This window comes from Manis pentadactyla, chromosome 4, assembly GCF_030020395.1.
Source record: "Manis pentadactyla isolate mManPen7 chromosome 4, mManPen7.hap1, whole genome shotgun sequence".
In the NCBI taxonomy this organism is placed as follows: domain Eukaryota; kingdom Metazoa; phylum Chordata; class Mammalia; order Pholidota; family Manidae; genus Manis; species Manis pentadactyla.
Window position 1 is genome coordinate 188,307,105 of NC_080022.1, and position 19,870 is coordinate 188,326,974.

At 52.1% G+C, this 19,870-nt stretch overlaps 2 protein-coding genes across 8 annotated transcripts in view; one reads left to right on the forward strand and one right to left on the reverse strand.

The window, feature by feature from the left end:
- Nucleotides 1-2,249, reverse strand: part of TBC1D16 (TBC1 domain family member 16) — a 76,653-nt gene extending 74,404 nt beyond the window's left edge. For 5 of the 6 annotated variants that reach the window (XM_057501773.1, XM_057501772.1, XM_036910496.2 and 2 more), the window contains exon 1: nt 2,125-2,249. The gene's annotated coding sequence lies outside the window, so the exon portion shown is untranslated. Of the gene's footprint in view, nt 1-1,725; nt 1,802-2,124 lie in introns of those variants that run through there. The other variant, XM_036910495.2, reaches the window with a different exon arrangement.
- Nucleotides 2,250-2,511: 262 nt separating this feature from the next.
- Nucleotides 2,512-19,870, forward strand: part of CCDC40 (coiled-coil domain containing 40) — a 38,843-nt gene continuing 21,484 nt past the window's right edge. For both annotated transcript variants that reach the window (XM_036910487.2, XM_036910490.2), the window contains exons 1-10: nt 2,512-2,635; nt 3,946-4,027; nt 4,452-4,904; nt 7,927-8,035; nt 8,952-9,127; nt 9,925-10,008; nt 10,089-10,308; nt 16,779-16,936; nt 17,113-17,235; nt 19,739-19,860. In XM_036910487.2, the coding sequence (XP_036766382.2) occupies nt 2,607-2,635; nt 3,946-4,027; nt 4,452-4,904; nt 7,927-8,035; nt 8,952-9,127; nt 9,925-10,008; nt 10,089-10,308; nt 16,779-16,936; nt 17,113-17,235; nt 19,739-19,860 (1,556 nt within the window). In that variant the 5' untranslated portion in view covers nt 2,512-2,606. The remainder of the gene's footprint in view (nt 2,636-3,945; nt 4,028-4,451; nt 4,905-7,926; nt 8,036-8,951; nt 9,128-9,924; nt 10,009-10,088; nt 10,309-16,778; nt 16,937-17,112; nt 17,236-19,738; nt 19,861-19,870) is intronic.

A 19,870-nucleotide genomic window follows, 5' to 3' on the forward strand; every position in this document is an offset into this window, starting at 1 on the left:
TGCAAGTAAACAGGTCCTGCAAACCCAGTGGCATGTCTTCTCACATGCTGTCATACTGAGGTCTGGGAGGCTCTGTGCAGATCAGAGGGGACTGATATTAGCAGCTAGAGGTGGCATGGGGTCAGCCCCACGCCCTTGCATTTTTATGAATCCCTTGATAGAGTGAACCATGTTGTCTTGTCTGCAAATGGGAGGGCAGGGAGAATGTGTGTGTGTGTGTGTGAGAGAGTGAGAGAGAGAGAGAGGAGCTGTTACAGGGTGAGAAGCAGTGTGGCACAGTGGTTTCTTGGAGCTGCACATCCTGGGTCTCTAGAATGTCACTCTTAGCTGCATGCACCTGGGGGAGTTGCTTCTCTAATCTTTAGCATTCCCATCTGTAAAATGAGGATAACCTCAGTCCAGATTTTACAGGTTTGGTGGGTTATGTGAATTCATGCATGACAATCAGAAGTCATTTACACAACAACCATCACTTCAGGAGGAATTAAAAATTCCACTGATAGGAACTTCAGCCATGTTCTGAGACGGTTCACCACAAACCCTCCACAAGCCAACAAGTGCTACAGAAAACACAGTAACTGTGCCCGGCAGCCGATGGGCCTTCCAATACAAACAGTGGACAGCGCCAGCGAACTCCAGAGTTCCTCGCTTTAATAATCCTTTCTTTGCAAAAACTTTCACGTTCTTAAAAGGGTTTAATACTCACCAATGAAATGTGTATGTTTTTAATGAGGAATTTCTAAAACCAACACATGCATTTTTTAATTCTCAGGCTAGCCGGGAACAGACTGGGGAGGGAATTCTCGAATCTGGGCCTCGCACCATGTGCTCCATCACATGGCCATTTTGAGAACCATTTCCCTCTTCTTTCAGGACCCAAGAATTGCTGACTACGGCTGGTGGAGAAAGGCCTGCAGAACCGGGCACAGGGGCTCAGATGACCTCGAGCGGGCAGCAAAGCAAACTTCACAGGGAGGAAAGGGATCCTATAGTGTCGTTTTCTATTTCTGAATAGAACCTGAGCTAGATTGTGGCCAACATATGACACCAGCTTCCAAGTGGGGGAAGAACAGGATTTCAAGATTCAACCACTTCTGGCAGGGTTCCCTAGGGTTATATTTAGCAACCTTAAATTGCCTATTTTTTGCCTTCCTATTCCATTTTCTTTTCTTTTCTTTTTTTGAGTGAAGAACAAGAGGGAAGAGCCCAGGCCTTGAGGAAATGAGTTTCCTGACACGAGGTTCTCGAACAGCCAGACCACCGGCCCTAAGGCCCAGGAACGGAAAGAGCACGCGCGCTGCAAGGGAAAGCACACTTTGGGGGGCTCCGTCGGCATTCGGCGGCCCCCACAAGTTGGCATTCGAGTGCTCTGGCGACCCAACCAGACAAAGACCTAAGTTCTCCGGTCCTGGCTCCAGACAGAGGGCACCGAGTCTCCCCGATTTGGGTGCACTCCCTGCCCGGGGCGCGCGCACCCGCAGCGGAGGGGTCCCCAGGGCGCTCCCTGCCTGATCCGCGGCCCCCGCGCCGCCCCTCCCGCCCCTCCCGCCCGGGCCGCGCACTTCTCGGGGCTGCGGCCGGACCCCGGCCCCTCCCGGCCCCGCCGCTGCAGACACACACGCCCCACGGGCCCCGGCCCCATTCCCGCCGAGGGGGCGCCGCCTGGTGCCCCGCAAGCCCCTCAGACCCTGCCCCCGCAGCCCCCGGCCGGGCCCAGATACCCACCCGGGTCCCGCAGCGGGGGCCGGATTCGCGCAGGCTCCTGGGCCGCCGCCGCCGCCGCCGCCAGTGAGGCGCGGCGGGGCGGGGACGCGCGGAGAGGCCCGGCCCCCGGCCCGCCCCCCCGGTCCTCCCAGTCCCTTCGGGCCGAGGTACCGGGCCAACTCGCCCCGGCCGTCTTCCAGGCCCAGCCTGCACTCCCCACCCGGCCCCCGACCAGCTCCCCAGCCCCTCCAAAGGGGCCCCAGGTCCCGCCGCCCGGGGATTCTGCCCTGGACGGGAGCCCCGCACCCCCCGAATGAAGGCCAGGCCCCAAGGACGCTCCACGTGCGCGCTCGTCCGCTCCGTCCAGCCCTCTGCATTTAGGTTTTTCCTTTTTTGGGGTAGGAAGGGAACAACACCCACCAGAAGGCCCTTGGGCTTCCCTCCTCCGCTCAGGGTTCTTCGCAGGACCCCTGCGGAGGGGACGCCGAGCCCCCCAGGTCTGGCAATGGATGGGTGGGCACCAGGGTAAGGTCCCCGGCGCCCCGAAGGTGCAGCCGGCTCCGGAGCCCCTCGCGCCCCCCTCTCCGCCTGCCACGCTCGGGGCACTTAGCGGTCCCAGGTCCTCGGGTGCCCGGCGCGGTCCCCTGGGACATCGGAGTTGCTCGGCTGGACGCACACTTGACACGGTTGTCGCTTTACAGAAGCTGAGCCAGGCGGGGAGAGCTCGGGCTCAGAAATGGATCTGGAGAAAATACATATTAAGCCTGTAGTCCGTTTACATATTTAGTTTTTCTGTGTTAACAGGGCGCAGAACTGGCACGAGGCAGCCGCGCCCGGGCCGCCCCGCCCTCCCGCGTTGGTCCCCGCCGCCGGATGTTGACGGCGTCGCCTAGCAACCAGAGATGGGGGAGCCGGGCGGCGGGGCTGGCGGGTAAGCGGGCGAGGGACAGGGGCTCGCAGCGGCCCGCACCCCCCGCCGTCGCCCTGGGCGCCCCTTCCCCCCAGGCGCCTTTCCTCCCTCGCCCCCGCACCCGCGCTCTAGGCCGTCCGCGCTGCCCGGCACCTCTCCGCGGCGCGCCCCTCTCCTCCGCACCTCGCGGCCCTTTGTCCTCTCCCGCCCTCTCCCTCTGTCCCCTCGCTCCCGCGCTCCACTCTCTAAAACCCGGCCCGCAGCCCCGCGGTAACCATAGCAACTATACAGGGTTGGCCCTCCCCGCCGCGGGGCGCAGAGCAGGGGTCTCGCCGGGCTGGGTCCGCGGGGCTGTCGCCGGAGACCCGCCAGCCGCACGCTCTCCTGGAAGGGCGGGTCCCCCCGCTTCACCAGGCTTGGTGGGGGGGCCCGGGCCAGGGGTCCCCGCGGCCAGGAAGCCCCTCCGTGATTGTCCTCAGCGTACAGGAGAGCTGGTAGTCCGGAAAGATCCTGCCACTTGGCCTCTGCTCTCTTGTGGTCTGTTTTTTTTTTTAAACGCTAGGAACTATTTGAAAGAATTTGACCTTTACCTGAGATGCTTCTGCATTGTTTCTTTTTTCTTTCATTTTTTTTAAAGGTAGGTCTATAGGAGGGACATGAAAAGTCCAAGTTCCATTAAATGAAAAGACTGAATGGAAAACAGTGTGTAAAGTGTGGTCTCTAATTGGGGGTGGGGGGCGTTTAAAGGCACAGAAAATATTTGAAAGAATATACCCTTAAATCTCCTCCTATTATCAGTGGTTACCTTGAGAAGGGGAGGGAAAGTCACAGGGGAATGTCTATGTCACACATTTCTGTATCAGTTTGACTTTTTTTTAAATTAGCCTGTATTTTAATTAGAAAAAAAATTTTAAGAATGTAAATCATGATATTCTTGTACTATGTAAATCATGGAGAAACTAACCCAAGAATTTCTAGAATATTTGTCCTCTCTGCAACTTTCTCTCACTGTATTTCCTTTCCCCAGATTAGTTACAGACACAAGTATATTTACGGTGGCTTTTCTGTCCTGATGTACTTGTGCTGTGGCTTTCATGTTTCAATAATTTTATTTTTCATTCATTCATAGAGCGACTCTTGGTGGCCCTCCCGCCACACACCAGGCATGATCTAGTGCTGGGGTTAGTGACAAAGTACAGTCATGCTGGTAGCCTAGAAGGGAGGCAGACCAATAGCAAATAAACAGATTGTATACAGACCTCAGGGAGGTGAGGAGGCCAAGAAAAAGATCGCTGTCCTTTGAAACTGTTACATTGTTTCTGTGCAACCAGGTCTCCCCTGCAAGGCGGATGGACTTCTGATGGAGAGGAAGACCAGAACAGAGGGGACAACCAGGACAATGAAGGCGACAGGGTAAAGCTTCCCACCGGGATGAACTATTCCAGGCTTGTATTTACTAAGAGTTAAAGAGGATTAAGACTTCCTCAGGGTGACCCTATGACTTTGTACTAGAACAGACCCAATTCTGTTGCAGAGAAACTCATTTTCCTCCCAGCCCATTCTGAAGTGCTGGTGGCTAGTCAGGAATGCCACAGAGGCCCTGCTCTTAGATCGCCCTGAGTTTTTCATGATTCATTTCCTGTAACAAAGGAGGCAGAATGGTTACAAAAAGAAAAAAAAAAAGCAAAGCCCAGGTAAATTAAAACATGAAACAATCTCTCAGCAACACTCAGAAGTCTATAGAAGCAGTTTTCCCATTGGTATAATTAGACTATTAAGAAAACCTCACAAGAGCTTTACTCTCGTGTCCTGATTTCTTCCTGCCACATGGCTACAGGTGCCACCCACAGAGGACAGCAGCGACAGGAACAAGGACGAAGCTGCTGGGGCCACACAGCGTTCTGAGGGGGAAGTCGCAAATGATGGGGAAGAGGGAGACATCGCAGCTGAAGGAGAAATCCCAATTCAAGACATGGAAAATGACTGGGAAGAGGCCACGGGAGAGGAGTCCAAATCTGAAGGGGAAATGGAGTCTGAGATGAAATCCACATCTCCTGAAGGACAAGTCGGTTCTGTGGACCCGGCTTCTACAGACGTCAGTTCTGGGGAAGAGCCTGGAGACATGAGCCCCGCATACTCGGATGCGAGGGTTGGGCTTGAAGGCGGAGAGGCCCCCCATCCGTCCGGATCCAGAGGGGCCGGGGTCAGCCCCACCGAGCCGTCCCAGCAAGGATCAGGCTCCTCTGAGCACATGGGCCAGGATGCTTCCGGAGCCAGCGCCGGAGAATCGGTGAGCAGTGCTGGGGTTTGTTTTACTGCCCATGGGCTTGTCACCCTAGGGAGGAACGCAGGGCGACTAGACATATGAATGGGGATCCCTGTTAGAACTTGCTTAGCACACGGAGGTCTCAGGATCCACTACTGAATGCCAGGGTTTCCTGGACCCGCCTTCGGTGGTCCCAGACCCAAGGCTGGGGGCATTCCATGTGGGGGCACCCAGGTTTCTAGTCTAGAGCTGGGAACGCCCTTCATCTGCACTGTCCAGCACGGTAGCCGTTCATCACATGGGCTACAAGGGAGGTGGAGGAACTGGGTTTGTTTGTTTTTAAGATTCTAATTAAATTTATATAAGCACCTGTTGCCACTGGCTACCCTATTGGACAGGGCAATTCTATATAATAATGATTATAATGATAATAGTTATGTTCTTATAATTTTCTTTTTTAGATTTTTAAACAAGCACAGACTTACAGAAAAGTTGAAGTATAATAAGAGGGTTTTTTTTTCTAATTTTTTTAAGCCTCGTGAACAGGCTGCCAATCTGATTTTCCCCAACCTTCAGACTCTTCACTGAGCTTCCCACAAATAACCACAATGTAACTGTCAAAATCAGGACATTTCATCACAGCACCAAATAATCCTCAGGCCTCATTCACCAAATGTCCCAACAGCATCTTTCAGAGCAGAGGTCCAGTTCAGGTCACGTGTCACCTTTAGTCCTAATCTCTCCTTGACTTTGATGACCTGGTGCTCTGAGAGGTCACAGGCCGTGTTGTGGAATATCCCTCGGTTTGCATCTGCCAGGGGTTTCCTCATGATGCACTTTGGGTTCCCATCCTTTGTCAAAGGTGTCTCAGAAGGCTGCAGGTTCTCCTGGTGTCCTATCAGGTGGCACCTGATTTCACTTTGTCCCACTTACCAGTGATCTCAGTATGGATCGCTTGACAAAAAAAAAAAGGGCCATCCTTCTCTGTAAAGCACCCTTTACCCCTTCACATTTTTAAAAAACTGCGTGGGATGGTGCTTTTTTTGTTTGTTTCAAATGGGAGGGGAAAATCACAACAGATTAGCACCAGTTTTTTTTTTTAGGACTTCTTAGTTCTCTCAGCAATGTGTACGGGCATTGCTCATCTTTTGTCAGATTCATCCCTAACTATTTTGCTTTTTCCAGTTGCTTGTTACTACCCTGTACAGAGAAATACAACTGATTTTTGTGTTTGGTCTTTTATTTGTCAACCTTGCTAAGTGCCCTTGTTAGTTCTAATAGCATTTCTTGTAGAACCCATAGGATTTTTTAAAGATGACCTTCCTGTCTGTGAATAAAGGCAGCTTAATTTCATTTGCAACCTGGATTTTCTCTATTTCTTTTTCTTGCCTGATTACACAGACTAGACCCTGCAGTATAATGCTGAGGGGAAGTGGTGAGAGCGGACGTCCTTGTCTTCTCGTTCCAGCTGTTAGAGGGGGGGCTTTTAGTCTTAAGTATGATGGTGGCTGTGGGTTTCTATAATGCCTTTTGTCAGGTTCCTTCTGTTCCTAGTTCTTTTTGTTTCTTTTTTAACTTTTTTTAATCATGAAAGGCTGTTGGCTTTGTCAAAGGCAACGCCTGTGTCTATTAAGATGATTGTATGTTTTTTCTTTTTTAGTTTGGTAATTTGGTGGTTACATTGATTGGTTTTCAATATTAAAGTAAATCTGCATTCTGAGATAAACATGGAGAGGATACTTTGAGGCCATGGAATGCCCCATTCTTCATTAAATTTTCAGTTCATTCATATACTAGCTTCTATCTATGGATTCATGATTTCCCATTTCATTTGCTGGATTAGAATCATTACTGTCATTTATACTGAGGTTCAAATCGTCCCCAGTTTGGCCAGCGAGAGCCCATTTAAATTGGCCTTGTGTCCTTCTGACACACACACACACACGTCATTCTTTCTTTCCTTGTTTTTGACTGCCATCATTCTTTGAGCACTTTCTTGCTGTCTGGCACAAACTCCCCTGCACCAGAATCAGACATTCCCCAGGAGCTGGTTGCTTTTCATGGAAAATAGAATGTAGAAGTTAAGATTTGGGTGTTCGGTGTTCTGAGTGCCACTGGGGATTCACTGTCCCCAGGCCCTCGCAGTACACAGCACACACACACATGGAGCTCACATCAACACCTCTCTAACTCCAAGCCACTGCAGGGTCCTCCCGGTTCTCAACCCTTCCGTATTTGTAATTCTGTTTGCAACAGTGAGAATCCTGGTCCTCATTATCCTTAATACATTTATTAATTTGATCCATCCCCTGGATGCAAACTACACTGCACTTTCCCAGCCCCTAGTGACCCTCCTCACGCCACTTCTCATCAGGCAGGAGCTGGGCTTTCAACTCCGGGCTTCTGTGATGTCACTATGGGTCTGAATGCTTCCAAATTCATTTCTAGAGTCGGCATCATCTGAGAAGGTCCAGCCCAAACTTGAACCTGCTGTTGGCGGGCCATGTGACTGTCAGGCAGTCTTAGCTTTGTGAGGCTGCTTCCCCTGCAGATAACAGACCCGTCTCTGCCAGCAGAGGTGTTGTACGGGGTCATTGTCTGCTGGTGCTAATAGTCACCAGTTCATCATCAACGATGATTATTGCCAACAATACCTGCAAGAATCTATTTTAAAGCTAAAATGGAGCCAGGCATTCTTATCAAAGGAAAATATTTTCCTTTCAAAATATTCTTAAAGTGTTATGGTTTGACGAAGAAACTGCCCTCTTGGGAGACCCTTGCCGCTTTGCAGCGTCCTTTTGTAAAGGGAATGCCCAGAGATGGTACTCACCATCCATGGGGAGATAAGCATTTGGGAGTAAAGAAGCCCATGTCCGACACAGACCTGTGCCTCAGCGTTTACACTTGCTACAGATCTAGACAGTCAGAGACCACTCCTGGATGCCTCGTGGGGTAGGGGTAGATGGTTTCCCGTTTGACCATTTGCAAAGGCCAGATAACCTTTATGTCTAAATGACTTTCTCCTGCTTTGCTGTTCTTGCTGTAGACGAAATCCCACGAAGAGCTCCAGCAGAAGGCTTTTCCTTTGGGGGCACAAGACCACCTCAGACTGAGCCAGGGGAGCAGCATCTCACCCCTGGGCTCCAATGAGCCAGGTACCCGGCACCTGCCAGGGCTGCACTACCCACGCGATGAGCTCCTGCCTGTCCCCTTCTGCGCCAGGGGATGGCACGCATTGGCCACCTGTTATCTAGTTTCCTGTTCAGCTGTGAGCCTAAAAGCAAAAATATTTCTGGCAACTATGGGTAACATTTATGAGCATTTACTCTTTTATCTCATTTAATGTTTACACTAACCTGATGAGATAGGAACCATTCTCCATTTCACAACGTCCCTAAGAGTCATGAAATAACCTGGACTGAAAGCGGATGACGGCCCCACCCAGGGCCCCCTGACCATGCCTCACTGCCTCCCAGCATCCCAGAAGGGACAGCCCTGCAAACGTGCATCTGTCTGCTGAGTTTCCAAGGCTGTCCCAGCACAGCCCTCCTTTCCACTGGGCCCTGGGCCCTAGCGCTGTGCACATGGGAAAGCAGGCGGACTTTCCTCCTGCACGCACACCGAGTCCACCGACAGCCCGGCTAGCAGAGCCTCCCGCCTCTCCCAGGGGCATGAGGACAGCACCCAGCTAGGGGAGGTACACAGAGGGGCAGGACCGCTCCAGCTGGGGCAGGTGGGAAGGCTGAAACCAGAGCCTCACTGATACTGCTTTTCAGGCTTATCAGCTGTTTCCCACTTAGAAAACAGCCAGCCCAGTCCAGAAGCAAGAAACCACTTTTCTGGCCACTCTTTAAAAGTATCTATAAACTATATTGCCTTCTTGTCTACCTCTAAAATGCAATCCTTTATAGAGAACAAGTTGAATCACCAACAGAAGATCCATGAACATAAGACCCTGTAACCAGCACTTCCGAATGCTTTTCCATCAGGCTGCAGGGTTGGCTGACGACTCCCCCAGAGTGGTATTATCAGCATCTGCTAAATCCCCAGTGATGCCTGCTGTCCCCCCAGGCGCCCCCCCGGAGGAGCCCGATGCCCACCCCAGGGAGGCAGCTGTGCCCGTGTTCCTGGACAGGATCCAGCAGTCAAGCCCGGCCGAGGACCGGGTGGCGGACAGGGTGGAGTCTGAAGGGAGTGAGGAAGCTCAGGAAGACGGATCCCGGCTGGTGGTTTTGGACCCGGACCACGTAAGAGCAGATTCCCAGGTTTTGCATTTCCCTGCACAGGTGAAGTGACTTAGAGATGCGCTCTGGCCTACTGCGTAGGCCCTGCTCTGCCCTCTGCCTCCTGGCCCTCCCCCAAACGCTGCGCCGTCTCGCGGGCTCACTCACGGCCCTGCTGCTTTGTAAAGCAAGGCTCCCTTTGGGCCATACCCCCGAGGTCCGCATTTCTTGGCCTCTGCCCTGCTGACGTCTGGGCCAGATGCCCTCCTCAGGGGCCGGTCCTGGGCGCTGGAGGAGGATAACGCATCCCTGGCCTCCACCCACCGGATGCCAGTAGTTCCCCTTAGTTGTGACAGCCAGAGACATCTCCGGACATTGCCAGGCGTTGGGTGTTGGATGGGGGCAAAACCGCGCCCACCGGACATTGCCAGGCGTTGGGTGTTGGATGGGGGCAAAACCGCGCCCACCTGAGAGCCACTGCCCTGAGTGTACCCACCTGGTTATGAATCCCTCTGCCCCACCCGTCTGGCAGGTGGGGAAGGCAGATCTTGATTGGATGAACCCCGCTGGGACAGCTGGGTCTCCAGCACTGTGGGAGGATTGGGGGCTGAGCGCTCCTCCGGGGCTGGCAGGTCAGGAGCTGCTCATCAGCCCCCTCGGGCCCCCGTGGGACAACGAGGCCTATGTCCAGGCGGAGAATCCCGAGCAGAGGCGGGAGGCACCCGGCACAGAGGCCGTCCCTGCCGCCCCAGGGACAGCCGTGGGTGGGACCTCCGGCTGGACGGGCAGGCCTGTAACCGGATGTGTTTGCACTGTTCTAGCCCCTGATGATGAGATTCCAGGCCGCCCTGAAGAACTACCTTGGCCGGCAGATAGAGAAGCTGCACCTGGAGCTCCAGGAGCTGGTGCGCCCCGGGTAGGGCAGCCTTCCCCCGCCACGTGCCCGCCCGCGCTCCGCATGACCCGGCCTCTCTCTCCGGTGCAGGGCGTGGCCGCCAAGCAAAGCCGCGTCCAGAGGCAGGAGCTGGGCGTGCATCTCTACGGGGTCCAGCAGCACCTGGCCCGCCTGCAGATGCAGCTCGAGAAGTGCCACGACCGCCACTCCACCGTGGCGCGCGCGCGGCGGCAAAAGGAGGAGGAGCTGCAGGGCGCGCGCGCGCTCCACACCGAGACCCGCGCGGCTGTGGACACCGAGCGCAAGAAGCGTAAGGCGCCCCCTCGAGCCCTGGCGCCCCGGAGGGGCGTGCCGCGTGCCATCCTGGCCCCGAGAGCTATCGCGGCCTAGTGGGGCACCCCTGCGTGCCATTGCGACCCGGTGGGGCAGCCCGCATGCCATCTCGGCCTAATGGGGCATCCCTTCCTGCCACCACCACCTAGTGGGGCACCCTGTGCACCATCGTGACCCGGTGGGTGGCGGTCCCTCATGCCATCATGGCTCCGAGTGCCATCTCGGCTTAGCGGGGCATCCCTTTGTGCCAACACCACCCAGTGGGGCATCCCCGCAGACCTTCGCATTCCAGAGGCGCATCCCCACGTATTGTTGAGACCCGGTGGGGTGCCCCCCATAGAGTAAAGCAAGATGTGCCCTGTCCTAGGGGTTCCAGGCTTCTCAGGGAGGGAAGGCAGAAAACTCTTAAAAGGTCCTGGGTAGGCAGAGAGGCAGAGCTGGAGGCTGACTGACTGTGGGGAAACCCGGGCAAACGGGTTGGGGCTGGGGGGCAACGGTGGTTCAGAGGTAGGCGTGTCTAGAAGCCCAGCCAAGAGGGGAGTGTGCCTGGGCTCTGGTGGCAGACTGGGGGGAAATCGGGTGGCTTTGGACCAGATGACCAGATGAGACAGCAGGGCCATGACCCGCGCCGCACTCCATTCCTGGGGAAACACACCCCTGCACAGAGCAGAGGTCGTGGGTCACAGGGAACAGTGGCTTCCTCAAGACACTGCAGATTATTTTAGTCTTTGTACTGTTAGGTTTCCAAGTTCATCAACTCCGTGTCACTGTTGCCGTGGGGAAGGTGACCTAACAGAATTGGAGGGGAGCAGTCACATGAATAGCCCAACCGTGGCTGGAAAGGAATGGGGCCCTAAGAAAGGCAGGAGAGTTTTCAGATTGCAGAGTGGGGGTAAGTGCCCATTAATTAAGCACCTCCCCCTGATTACCTCCAAATTAACCGAAGACACCAAAAAGAGAAGAGTGTGACATTAACCCTGAGAAAGAGCCGCACCCTCCAGATTTAATAGAATGTAGACCAACCTGAAAGAGGACACGGTCTGCCACCCCCAGCCCCACCCCCTCCACTCACGGGAGAGAGTGCCCACCAGCAGCCCTCCGGGGAGGCTCTTCTGGAAAAATCCCAACAGCTTCATGGCCTTTGTGTCCTTCCTGGAGGTCACCAGGGAACAGGATCAGAACCTGTTTGACCAAGCACAGCATCTCCCTTTCAGCACTAACGGATTCAGGCAACTGTGCCAGTCCTGCCCACCAGCTCCCGCCACTGCACTGTCCCCTAGGTGACGCATGGGGCTTGACCACTGGAGAGCACCCACTGCAGCCCGCCTCACCTGGGAGGGAGGTGACACCCACCAGTACCACCTCGACACGTCAGAATGTGGGTCATGAGCGGCAGTCCACAGACGGCCGAGGGCACGGCTGGACAGACAGCAGACACCTGCACAGACACGGCCGGACTCCACACCCCGAGGAGAGCGTGAGCCTGCACCAGTTGCTATCCTGCATGAAAGTTTAGAGGACGTCGTGTCAGTGAAATGAGAGCAACATATTAGGGAAAAGGATGCTTGGAAGTTAAAAATATAATCATCACTGTAAAAAAGGCATTAACCAAATAGACAAATCAACCCTGCTGAAACCTGAACTTGTTAACTAAAAGACCAGTGTGAGGAAATCCCCCCAGAATTCAGAACATAAGCGCAAAGCGCGGGACATTCTGAGAAGGAGATAAAAGCCCTGGGTGAGAGATCTGGGAAAGTCAGTATCCGTGGGGTTTTGCCAATACCCCTGGACAGAAACAGGAGACGGGGGGCATTACCAGTGGCCTTGGAGGAAAACATTTGCAGGAGGTCAGGAAGGCAAGCCTTCAGATGTAAAGATTCCTGGAGGGCCAGACAGTTAGAGGAAAAAATAAGCACGCCTAGACAAAGCTGGTGAGATGTTTAAGACCCAGAGGTAAAGGACAACAGTTATAGGAGTATCTGCAGGACAAAACCAGGTTCCGGCAGGAGGAGAGTGGCCGGCCAGCCCAGGGTGGTTCTTCAGTTCTGATCTCGACCCCCTGCACCTCATAGGAACCTGCAGGGAGCTGCAAGTCCCCTGGGGCCCAGCACAGCCCAGATTTCCAATCTGTTTGTTCTGGGAAAGGCTGGGCATCTTTCGTTTTTTGTATTATTATTTTTTAAACCTTCCAGGTGATTCTAATGTGCATCCAGGGCTGAGAATCATAAATCTTAAATATAAATGACAGTGTAGCGATGGCTTCAGAGTTTAAGGGAAATGGATAAAAAAGAATCCAACCTACATGGAAATTACAAACTATTTAGGAATTAATGACAAAGAGAGTCCACGTACCAAAATCTCTGGGGGCAGCCCAAAATGCTCAGATTAAACCCACGACCTTGTTTAGTTGTATCTACGTTTCCATTAACACAATTGAAAATAAAACATTTTATTCAAGAAGCTAAAAAAGGGCAAATAAACCAAAAGAAGTAGGAAGAGGATATTAATAAAGTTGAAAAGCAGAAAACAAAAAATCGAAAATACATCGACCTGGTAGATGAACACTTCAAGTTTGAAATAACCAATAATCTTAATTAACCACTGGCATGTCGGACAAGGAATGAAAAGGATGTAACACAAGTAACAGTATGGGGATTGAGGATAGTCCAGAGAAACCACCTTTCATTTCAAGAAAGCCGTGCATTGCGCTGATTTCATCACTGAAGAGATTGAAAATGTCAAAAATATATTTTCCCTAAAAGCACTAGTATTTCAAGATTTTACAATACAGTCCTACTAACTCCAAAAGAAACAGACATACCCCCTGTTAGTCAGCCAGCCAGTGGGTGAGAAGCTTGGGAAACTTCCCAGGCTTGTTTCACAGTACTTAGTGGAACCTTCACTGCAAAAGCTGGCAACGCACAAAAACAGAACTGGAACGCGGTCCCGCTTACGAGGTGTGAAAATCCTAAATAAAATATTAGCAAATTGGGTTCGGCAATCTTTAAATGAAAAGAAAAACACCTGTGTTCAAAGAAAACAGAAGGGTTTACTTCAGGAGCAATTTAAAATGAGGACATCTACTAATTCAAGGAATTACACTGATAAGTTAAAAGGAGACTAAACAGAAAAGAAAGATTTTCTGGGTGGATGCCAAATGGGTGATTGATGAGACTCATCGTTCATCCTAAGCTAGGGTAGAAAAGAAGTTCTTCATAAGTATTTATCAGAAACAAGAAAATTTTGCTCAGGAAAAAGCGCCAGAGAAATGACAGTTAAAATGAGGAGTAATATAGGGATGCCTGTTGGCACGCTGTCCGCACACGCGGTCTCAGGGGCTCCAAATGCAAGATAGATGAGGTACGGGTTTTGCATACAAAATGACAAAATTCTCATTCTTTCCCAATGGTATGATTGTTTACCTTGAAGATTCAAGATTACTGGTGAAAAAAAGCTAACAGATCCATTAGGCAGCTGAGGACCAAGTCTATGGTTTCCTTCTATACCAGTAACATCAGTTAGGAAATATAATTTTTTAAAAATCTCATCCATGATGGCTATAACAACCATGTAATACCTAGGAATAAATCTAACAAGGAGCGAGATTATCTGAAAAAAAACAATAAAATTTTACAAAACAATGCAAGACAAATTTAAATAAATACAGTTCCCATGTTACCTGATGGAAAGATGCACAGTATAGAAGTGTGCTTGCTCTGTGTGAATAAATCATTCAGCACAAACTCCACTTGAAATCCACAACTGGATGTTTTGGGTGAACTTAAATTTATTTAGCTTGTTTTTACTCATTTTCAAGAAGAATCATGCAAAATTCAAGAGCTTTGGAGTGTAAAGTCTCCCCCTGCCCGGCTCCCAGTCCAACAGAGGCGCCTGTGGTGAAGGCTCTTGTGAGCTCTTTTAAAGGTATTTTCACATAGACAAGCAAAGGTCCAAGGGTGCATGTATAAATACACTTTCTTTTTTTTTTAATGCATGTAGCTGCATGTTCCCCCTGCCACACTGTCCCTTATTTACTTTCACAAATGTCCGCTGGAGATGAGTCCCTATCAGTGAACAAAAAGCTCTCCATTCTCCACGCATTTTTAAAGTTCCCTTGGAAGACTAAATGCCAAAGAATATCCAAGAGAATTTTGAAAAGGAAAGTTGTCCTATCAGGTATCAACACGGTATGAGGCTGTAGCAGTAAAAACAGAATGGCAGTGGGGGAGAAACGGGCAAATGGTGATGGCGCGCAGCAGTCCCCGGACCTTGGGTTTAGCTCTTTACTGCAAACAAACGCACAGGTTGCATTTTAAATCACTGTTGTGTTTTTTTTCTGTTTTGGCCATCTGAAAATAAATACAAAGACCCCTATTCAACGCCATACAAAAACAAGTTCCGAGGTCAGCAAAGGCCTCAGAGCATGAGAAAACTATGTAAGGTCATTTTATTTTTGTACAATCTCGGAGTGAGGAAGATCTTACAAGTGTGACATGAAGTATATGGAAGCCAGAGAGGAGGAGTTTGGTTATAAAACAACATAAAACTTACCTGTCAGGAAGCATGTTTATCATGTTCAAAGGCAAACACAATTTAGGGAGAAAAACTTCTGAAACATCTTTGGCAACCTCCTGTATTCTGCTCCACTTTCCCATTGCTGTGTGTCAGAGCGCCCCAAGCCCGTCTATACGCGTTTCTGCGCGCCTGGCTGGGTTCTCTGCTTGGACATCACAAAACCGGAGTCAAGTGCTGATCGACTGAGTTACAGGAAGATCTGGGGAGTCCGCTTCCAGGGCTATTCCCGTCCCTGGCGAATCCAGCTCCTGGCAGCTGAGGCCCTGCTTCCTCGCTGCCATCAGCAGGGGCTGCTCTCCCGTCCCCTGAGGCCCCTGCGTCGTCAAGCCGTGGAGAGTCCCCCCACCCTCATCCAGTCCCACTCACCCTGTGAGTCTCTGATTTCCTCTTTTGCCACCAGCTGGAGAAGAAGGCTCTGCTTTTAGAGGGCTCATCTGCTCAGCTCAGGCCGACCTGTAACTTCCCTGTTGTCTTGTAATGTTAAATGATCACAGGAGTAAAACCAGGGGCCAAGTTGACGGGCACCATCTTTAAATTCTGCCTGCCTTGTCTTTACACCCAAAGAGCCCTTAGAAGTCAATCAGTGAGCGACAAACATCGGCAGAAACATGGCCTATGACAGGAGCAGGCCTTTCGGGGAAGGGAGAAAGCTGGTCCTTAAAACAAAACAGACTTCACTTCACTTATATTAAAATAATACATAATAGTGACTTTTGGTTACTCAACCAACAAAGAAAAGCTGGGTGAGTGCATGGCTCCTGAGGCAGGTCCGCAAGCTCCTGCCCAGTCCAGGTGGGGCTGCATCCGTCAGCTCCCAGCTCCGTCCCAAAGCGCTACAGGCCAGGCAGCTCCCACAAGAGGAGGTTGTTTTTCTTACAGGTCTGGAGGCTGGAAGTTCCGGAGCCAGGTGTGGGCATGGTTGTTCCTCTGAGGCCTCCCTCCTTGGCACGGGGACACCTTCTTTCCCTGGGTCCCCTGTGTGTCTGTGACTCCGTCTCCTCCTCTTACAAGGACACAGTCACATTGGGTCAGGACCCACCCTGACCTCATTTCACATAAGCTGCCCCTGGAAGACCCTCTCTCCGCCCAGCGACCGCTCCAGTCCCCGCCCCCATATTCTTACCCACACAGGAGCGAGACTTCTCTTGCATTAGAATTTTTTTACCATCATCTTGGTTGTAAAAAAAAAAACTGTTTTCAAGTTTAAGCTACATCCTTTAAGAACACCTGGGTCAGCACAACGTTCACCCAGCAGCCTTCAGATCTGTAGACTGGTTTTCTGCTTGGATCTATCCACTGAAAGAGGGCCGCGCTATGCCAGTGAGCCGACAGTCATCGACAGGCTAGCTCCCTACGTAAACTGGGGCTCTAGCTCTGCAAATGAATCTCTTGTGAGTTTTGTTATTAGGAGTCAATTCCTCAGGATGTGGTCTCTGGGCGCCCAGACTGAACTCCGTTGTCTGACGCGGAGTTGGGGTGGCGGCAGACAGTCCTCCTGCCTCTGGCCTGCACCCCACATGCCATCATGGGGTGGGGCGTCAGCCCACCCTCAGGCTGGTATCCTCCTAGGAGAGTTAGGACTCTACCCAGGACTGCAAACCTCTCCATGTAAGAAATCCGTGAATTAACTGGAGCCTGTGAGCAGACACTTCGCTGTTATCCTCGGACACAGGCTTGCAGCTGTGGGCACAGGTGGCATGTAGCTTCATCTCTCTGGTTAGGTGGTAAGGTCACTGACGGCAAAGGCCGGTCTTTAGTTTGACAGCAGTTTCCCAGCTCACCCTGAACAGCAGGAGGGGTGCTGTTTCCTGGGGTTTCAGGCCAAACAAGAGCCTGTGGGTGACACAGGACTGGCCCCCCACTTCTCCACAGTGGCAGCTCTGCAAACGGAGATGGAGCGCCTGGCCCTGCAACTCTTCTTCGTGCAGAACATAGACCAAGACGTGCGTGACGACATCCTCGTGATGAAGCAAGTAGTGAAAAAATCTGAAGTGGAGCGGACGCGGGCTGAGGCACAGAAGAGGAGACAGGTATTCTGCAAATTCCCCGCAATGTGAGGGCCCCTAGGCCTTGGCTTTTCCAAAGGCGCTTAGCTGCACTTCCTGCCTGATCCTGCAGCCGGGCGAGGCCGTGGCTGGCCTGGAACCGCTGACCAGGACTGCCCTGGTGGGCATGGTCCCTGAGTGCCTGTCGCCTCATTCCACAGGACTTGCATGTGGACCAGCTCACCACCCGAGCCAACCAGCTGGAGGAGCAGATCGCCCTGCTTGAGGCCCAGTACAGTGCCCAGGCTGAGGACACCCGGATTCTCAGGAAGGCAGTGAGTGAGGTAAGGGCCACACCATAGTGGCCGCCATGCGGTGCCAGACAGCATCCCTGCACAGCTCCACCCAGCCCTGTGTCTCCGTAAGCATCCCAGAGCATCAGCTGACCCCCGGTGGGGACACGGGAGGTAGTCGCCCACTCACTATGGCTGGTATTGTTATCTCACCTGTCTTGCCAATGGGTTTCAGCCCTGGACAAGTTCACTATGGATTCAATGTGACCAAAGAAATAACAGTAGAATATTCTTGGGGTGAAAGGATTTATACCCAACTTTATTTCCTGGTGGCAGGTCAGTCACTAGAATCCCATCTACTCAGAGCGAGTCGGCATGCAGCAAGCCAGTCTCTGCCTCTGGGCCCCTCTGTCTGCACAGCCGTCCTCTGGGCCTCTCTGCACAGTTGTCCCACAAGGCTGTCCTCTGGGCCTCCATTCTCAGTACTGCCACCACTCCAGCCTCTGCTCTGCTCTCCTGCAGCCTTGCAGCCCTGCCAGTGTGTCACCCAGGGCACTGGGCAGGGCTCTTTATATAGAGTCAATAACGACATATTGCCCACATGTGTAGTGAGCTAGCCAACCAGGGCCAGGTGGGAATCCTGGCCACGGGAACCTTCACTTTATCCACACCACTGCAGCCGGTAGCAGACTGGACAGCTTCCCGGGAGGGCTGAGGACACTCTGAGGATTCCCAGCCTGGGGCAGCCAGCTGAACTCAGGGGTTTCCTGAGACGTGGGACTTCCTGTGCTAAAACCCGGGAGAGTCCTGGGCAGGGGATGGAGGGTCACCCCAGCATCGCCACACCAAATACTAAATACTGTACAGCTTGGAGGCTAAAATGGTTTGTTCCTGGAATTAGAGATAGACAGGAAGGCCACAGGAGTCATGAGGGCCCAGAAGCAAGCCAACATTTATAAAACTTTGGGTAGATTATAAATCCATGGAGATGGTGTGAATTTAGCACCCAGTGGTGGAGCGACATTTGGTTAATCATCTGGGGAAAAGAATGAAATCTGTTCCTCATACCAGACATTAAAATAAATTCTAGCTGGGATCAAGCATTTAAATAGGGAAAATGTACCAGGAGAAAATAAAAGAATATGTCCAAAATCCCGGGCTGTAGAGGGCTTCCTGAGGATGCCACCAGCAGCAGACACTTCCAAGGGAAAGAAAAGACTGGCGGAGTACAGGACGCACCCTGGGGCAGCTGAGGGACCCGCCAGCAGGACAGAAGGACGGGCTTCCCGCAGGAGCCAGGGGCAGTGTGAAGAGGCCTGGGAAGACAGTAAGCAGCAGCCCGTGTGTCTCCACGCCGTGCCGACCAAGGGCACACACGTGGCGCCAGGAAGTCCCTTTTTGTGCCCTCTGCCTTCCTCTGCACCAGTCTCTGCCAGGGCAGACTGCCCCCATTTATTCATATGCCTTCCTGCACCCAGAACAGCAGGGGCTGGAGCAGGCGCCGTAGAATCAGTGAATGAACAAATGAGGACCAAGAATAGTAAAAGGACCCGCTGGCCTCCTCCTGCCGGCTTGGCAAAGATGAGCTGCAGCAGAGAGAGTTCCCATACCCACAGGGAAGATGCCCGCTGGTCTTTACCAGGGTTTTTGTTTAAAGATGATGTGGTAGCACGAATGGGGATGGAAGCTCCCTCCGCATCCCAAAGCATCACCACCTGGGCTTCATTCCAAGGGAAATGCTAAAGGTGCACACAGGTAAAGCTTGCACGCATCACAGACTCCCGCAGACGAATAGGCTCAGCAGGGCACTGCATTGTGCATAATAGCAGAGGTGCTATTGTTTAAACCAAGACGGCCTTGTTTAAACCAACTATGACATACCTGTGTAGGGCAGGACTGCCCACCAGTAGGAGAAATATTTGCTGACGTGGAAGCCCATTCATGGTATCCTAACTTTTAATTCTAGGTGACAAAATAATATGTAGAATATGATTCCATAAAAACACACGTGCACACACACACACACACACACACACACACAGGAAGATAGCAGCAGGATGTTGATATCATAAGCTCTTAAGTAGTGGGATTATTGGTACTTACTTTCTGTTTTGCTAATTTGCAAAGAAGGAAACACTTTTTTTTTAATGGGAAGGGTGTTCAAAACATTTAAAGACTGAATTCAGCTGTGATCTTTGCATCTCAACCCACACGCTGGTCAGCGGGCTCTTCCGCAACAGCCTGGGGGCCACGGGAAGGTGCCCGCCTCTGGCTGACTGGCTCAGCCCAGGGGGAGCCCAGGAGTTAGGGTGCCTGCCACCCGAGCTGGGTCTGCAGCCAGCCACCCCACCGCGTTCCCCAGGCGACCCTGAGTGAAGGCTCACACGAGTGTTTGGTGTGTCTTTAGAGCCGTATTTATGTCATGTTTGTTTTTCATTGGTTCATGATAAAGGCCAGGGACAGGGGAAGGAAGGTGATTCCAGAAAGTTTGGGATCTCGGACCTCCTTTTGGGGCTTCAAGCATAGTGAAATGTACCTTGACTCTGCCCTGCAGGCCTGCACGGAAATAGACGCCATCCACATGGAGAAAAGGCGCGTCCTGCAGCAGTGGGCCACCAGCCTCACGGGCATGAGGCTTCGCGACGAGGCTCACAGGACCATCCAGGAGACCCTCAGGTAGGGCCTG